Raw genomic sequence first — 388 nt, forward strand, 5'->3', positions numbered from 1 at the left:
GTGAAGTAGAGGAGGCACCGTGCAGGTGTTCTTCCGCTGGGGCGGGACGGGACGGGACAGGGTATCGGGGCTGAGATCTTCCCGGGAGGAAGGCTCCACCCTGGGGCCTTGACCAGCAGGGAGGGGAGGGCAGCAAAGCCAACATGGAGCAGAAAGTGTTTCACCAACAATAAGCCACAACTTTTATTAATTGATAGAAATAGTACAAATTTTAAATTTAGTTGCATTTTACTCTTCTCTGAAACACCAAAACTGGCTCCTCCCTCTGGCAGCTACATCGTCAACTCCTGCAGAGAGAAGACAGACGCGTTAGGAGCCAGCCTTGCCGGCGGCACGGAGCCCCACAGCCCGGCCTCTGACCCGCGGAGGGATCCGGTACCACGGCTGC

The 388-nt window shown here is 56.2% G+C and overlaps 1 protein-coding gene across 1 annotated transcript in view; it reads right to left on the reverse strand.

Moving 5' to 3' along the window:
• Positions 1–158: 158 nt before the first annotated feature.
• Positions 159–388, reverse strand: part of LOC104078555 (nascent polypeptide-associated complex subunit alpha) — a gene marked incomplete at its 5' end in the record, with an annotated part of 2,054 nt that continues 1,824 nt past the window's right edge. Inside the window, one exon of the mRNA XM_009580230.1 lies at positions 159–287. Within this exon, the coding sequence (XP_009578525.1) occupies positions 273–287 (15 nt within the window). The remainder of the gene's footprint in view (positions 288–388) is intronic.

This window comes from Fulmarus glacialis, unplaced genomic scaffold (genome assembly GCF_000690835.1).
Source record: "Fulmarus glacialis isolate BGI_N327 unplaced genomic scaffold, ASM69083v1 scaffold21876, whole genome shotgun sequence".
Lineage (NCBI taxonomy): Eukaryota > Metazoa > Chordata > Aves > Procellariiformes > Procellariidae > Fulmarus > Fulmarus glacialis.